The sequence below is a fragment of the Myotis lucifugus genome, unplaced genomic scaffold (assembly GCF_000147115.1).
Source record: "Myotis lucifugus unplaced genomic scaffold, Myoluc2.0 scaffold_1700, whole genome shotgun sequence".
In the NCBI taxonomy this organism is placed as follows: Eukaryota; Metazoa; Chordata; class Mammalia; order Chiroptera; family Vespertilionidae; genus Myotis; species Myotis lucifugus.
This window is the reverse complement of record NW_005872748.1, coordinates 15517-19931: the sequence shown is the minus strand read 5'-3', so window position 1 is coordinate 19931 and position 4415 is coordinate 15517. Positions and strand designations below refer to the sequence as shown.

Here is a 4415-nt window from a genome sequence, read left to right as displayed (position 1 = left end):
AGTTAGCCATCTCCTTTCATTACACACGTAGTGCTGATGAACCCAGTGGGACTGGCAGGGCCTGTGGCTTCACTGCCAACAGCAGTCACAGGCGCCAGGGCCGCTGTGGCTCTGCAAACACCGTTCACATTCACCACGATTTCAAACGACGGCCGCTCCCAGAGCCCGGCCTCCCAGGCCCCCAGCCACAGGACACTCACAGCGCTGTTGTTCCCGATGCAGGTGGCCTTCCAGCCCCCGTAGTTCCCGCTCGGGTCGCTCTGGTAGAGCTGGAAGCCGTAGTGCTTGTCCCAGCCGATGTACAGCAGCGAGACCCCGAAGGGACGCTTCCCTGTGACACAGAACACGCCGTCACGGATCGACAGTCAGACGCAGCATCACCATGGTGACTGAGCTCCCGGCGGCAGCTGAGGCCGTCCTGTGGGGCTACGCGTTCGTAGCTGCTTGGGTTCTGGCCACCAGGCCAGCTCCATCCAAACGCCCACTTTTGTTCCAGGATTGGGATGCAGCCCGGGGACGGCCTAGACACAGGCCCCGCGCCGAATCCATTATTATGCAAAAAGCAACGGTTTCCAGATCTGAAACTGTTATTTTGGTCTCTCAATGGCCTATTAATAACACATGATCATCTACACCGTGGAAGCCAGTTATCTCATGAAGCAGAAAGTACGGAACGTATTTCTCGTTTAGTTTTCAGTGTCTTTCACCATCTCAAAGTTACCGCTCCTCAGAAAACGGTTTCCCTTCCTGGAATAAAGTTTGCCCGAACCTCCTACCTCCGAACTGCGTGTAGGCCTGTTTGATGTCACACAGCGCCGTCACCAGCTGCTCACAGGGGATCGGCTCCTGGTACTGCAGCAAGTACCTGGGACGAGGAAAAGGCAGATGACTTTGTCCCTAAAACACATTACGTTCTAGGCCAAGTGCCCTCTGAGAGGAAGTCTGTGCCACGGGGACAAGGCGACAGCCACTTGTCACTAGAAAGGGGAGGGAGCGGGGGATGCCAACACCCTGACGTTCCCGTGTAAATAACACTTTACAGGTTTGGATTCTTTTGAAATCACACAATCATTCTCAATGAATAGATCGGTGGTGCCTCAGTCTCTGCGTTCATGACCGCGACCATGCTCTTCACGGCCGTACCTCTGCGCGATGAGCCTCAGCTCGTTCGTCAGCACGTTGGCGTCGGAGGTGATGCCCGCCACGCTGCACGCCATGTCCCTGGGGAGAAGGAACACGTCGGTGTGTGAGCGGGCGATGTCCGAGAGCGTCCCCGACCAGCACCCCCCAGTGCCACCTTCTCCTGGAAGGGACCATGCTTGCTTCCTGCCACAGAAGCTTCTGTCTGAACAGTTCTCTTTGTAGGATAAACCCGATGTCATGTGACAGGAGAGACCCCACCCCCTTCAGCTCTTCAGCAGACGGATCTGTCACCCCCACACCGTGAACCGCTGCAGAGAATGAACACCAGGAAGCAACGGGAATCCCGAGGAGATTCAGAAAAAGGCTCTGCTAGACAGGAGACTCCCATGCTCTTGGGCAGCAAGTATTCCACCTGCCAAGGCCTGGTCGGGGTGCAGGGAGGGGACCAGGGCTCGGCTCCAAGGGTGCACTTCCTGTCCTTGCCCGGTTCCCGGAGGATGCCCGGCTCCCTGCAGCCCACACCCGCTGTCACCGCGCCTGTGCGAGCCGGCGAGCTGCCCCGGGGACCGGCAGTACTGCGGAGGGTGACGCCTCCCTGGGCGAGTATCACCAGGCCCGGAAACGGCACAGCCGGCCCGCCACTCGGGCGGTCTCTCCTGGGCAGACCCACCCGCCAGCCAGGCAGTCCTGCTCGCCCATCACCCGAAGCTAACGGGCTCCTCTAACCGCTCCCAGACCTCCCGGAGGCGGGCGCCAGGATAACGCAATGAAATTCCCGAGCAGCCGTTCTGAACAACACTCCGCGGGGCTGCTACACGTCCCACACTGGGCTCCTGTCTCATTCACTTTGTTCCATTTCACTGAACGGCCACCACCACTAGGAGGCGCTGAGGCCCAGAGAAGTTAAACAAGTGCTGCCAAGCCACACAGCTTGATCAGCAGAGCGTGGACTTAACCAAATCTGTCACAGCCACACTGTAATCCTATCAACACAAAGCACCGTTTCTCCACTAACTGCTAGTCCCTGCACTTAAAAAGAATTACACAGCCTGGACCTCGTGGCTCAGTGGTGAGCGTCAACCTAGGAACCAGGAGGTCAGGGTTCGATTCCCGGTCAGGGCACATGCCCAGGTTGTGGGCTCGATCCCCAGTGTGGGGCCGTGCAGGAGGCAGCCGATCCATGATTCTCTCTCATCATGGATGTTTCTATCTCCCTCTCCCTTCCTCTCTGAAATCAATAAAAATACATATTAAAAAAAATTACACATGGTCCTAAGCCTCAAAGAGGTTTCAAATGAAATAAAACCCAAACATTTCTGCCAGTAAAAACACCACAACCTGCTCACTTCCGTTTTACTGTCACATGGAACAGCCCTCCCCAAGCAGGTGAGGTCCTACTATGTGAGCGCGTGAGCTACGGGCACGCTCCCCCGGCGCTCACGTACTCGTTGAGTTTGTAAATCTTCTCGGAGAAGAAGACTTCGTCCAGGAGCTTGTGGATGTTGCGCCGCTCGGCTGCAAGCAGAACACCGTCGTTGGCTAGAATCCCCAGACAGGTGCCGGCGTGCCCGATCGCCTCCATGGCGTATTCCACCTGGTACAGGCGGCCTGCAGAACACAGCGGTGAGACGCCGACGCCAGCTCTGGTGCCTGCAGCACTGGCCCAGAGTCCGCAGGGACACGCAGCCGCACACACGAGTCCCGCCTCCACGCTCCCGTGTGGCATGGAATCATCCTGGTGACCAGTTACTTCCGAGCACAGAGAATGAGCGACGATAAAAAAAAAAGTGTCTACACCCCCCCCCCCCCCCTCTCGCCCAAAAAAAGTCAAACTCTGAGAAACATTTTGAGGACGGATCAGACAAGACGGAGTCTTTACCTTCTGGGGAAAAGATGGTGGTCCGGGAGTCATACCTCCGAGACTGCGAAGGAAGCACACACGGTGAGTCCCGCCGCGGGGCAGCTCCGACAAGCCCGCGGCCGCCTCCTCCACGCCCTGGCACACAGCCCGGTGTGTCGGCGGAACCGGCGAGGCGAGGCCCCTCCGCCTCCTTCCCTCCCGCCCCCATGTCCTCAGCCGCGTACCAGCACGACGCCTCGTCAGGCAACAGCTTGGGGCAGGTGTACAACTTACCATGTTTCCTGAACTTCACGGCTCCTGCGAAGAGAAAACAGGATCTTTATTAACATAAAACTCACAATTTAAAAAGCATTTCCATTGACTTTAAAAAATGTTTTGTCGCTGTAGCCGGCTCAATGGATAGAACGTCGGTCTGCGGACTGAAGGGTCCCAGGTTCGATTCCCCGTTGGGGCACATGCCCAGGTTGTAGGCTCGATCCCCAGTGGGGGGGCGGGGGGGCAGGAGGCAGCCGATCCATGATTCTCTCTCATCATTGATGTTTCTCTCTCTCCCTTCCTCTCTGACATCAATAAAGAAATATATTTAAGAAAAATGTTTTGTCCACTCCCCTCATTTGGCTTTTTTTTTTTAAAATCACGGTCAAGTCCAATCTCTCTTTTATTTAAATTGCTGTTGGTCCTCACCCAAGGATACTTTGTCCGCTGATTTTTCTTTCCTTTTGTTAATTTTTAGAGAGAGAAGGGACGGGGGGAGACAGAGAGAAACAGCGATGTGAGAGAGACACATTGATGGGTTGCCTCCGGCAGGCTCGGCCGAGGTCTATGCCCTTGACCCGAATCGAACCCGGGACCTTCAGTCTCCGGGGCTGACACTCTGCCCACTGAGCCACACCGGCCAGGGCTCATCTGGCTGACTTCCCGGGGCAGCGGCTCCCCAGTGCGGACGCTGGAGCCCCGGGAGGGGTCAGACCGTCCCTGTCCACAGGCGGGAGGTCAGGGGACACAGAGCAACGTGGCGATGGAGGCACCAGGGTGGAGAGTGGGGAAGAGGGATGGAGGAAGCCAACAAAGTGCTTTTCTGAAAAAAAGAAAGAAAACCAGCACAACACAGACAACGAGCCCACGTGAGACCTGGCAGAGGCGGCGCGAACCCCGGGTCTAAGAGGAAGAACCGGGCGGGGAAGAAGGGGTGTGTGTGTGTGTGGGGGGGTGTCAGGCCCCGGCCGGTATGGCTCAGTGGTTGGCGCGCCGTCCCGCACACCGAGCGGGGGCGGGTGCCACCCCGGGTCCGGGCACCGGCCGGCGGGAGACATCGGACCGACGCCTCTCTCTCGCGTCCACGCTTTTCTCTTTCCCTTTCTGTTTCCCTCTCTCCGCCCCGTCCTCTCTCCAAAAATCAGTTAAAAAAAAA

At 57.2% G+C, this 4415-nt stretch overlaps 1 protein-coding gene across 1 annotated transcript in view; it reads right to left on the bottom strand.

The window, feature by feature from the left end:
- PSMA4 (proteasome subunit alpha 4) overlaps window positions 1–3357 on the bottom strand; it is a 5589-nt gene extending 2232 nt beyond the window's left edge. The window contains exons 1-6 of the mRNA XM_006108055.3: window positions 3278–3357; window positions 3023–3065; window positions 2589–2751; window positions 1144–1221; window positions 777–865; window positions 201–331 (exon numbers count right to left, since the gene is read on the bottom strand). Of these exons, the coding sequence (XP_006108117.1) occupies window positions 201–331; window positions 777–865; window positions 1144–1221; window positions 2589–2751; window positions 3023–3065; window positions 3278–3280 (507 nt within the window). The 5' untranslated portion in view covers window positions 3281–3357. The remainder of the gene's footprint in view (window positions 1–200; window positions 332–776; window positions 866–1143; window positions 1222–2588; window positions 2752–3022; window positions 3066–3277) is intronic.
- Between the last annotated feature and the right edge of the window lie 1058 nt (window positions 3358–4415).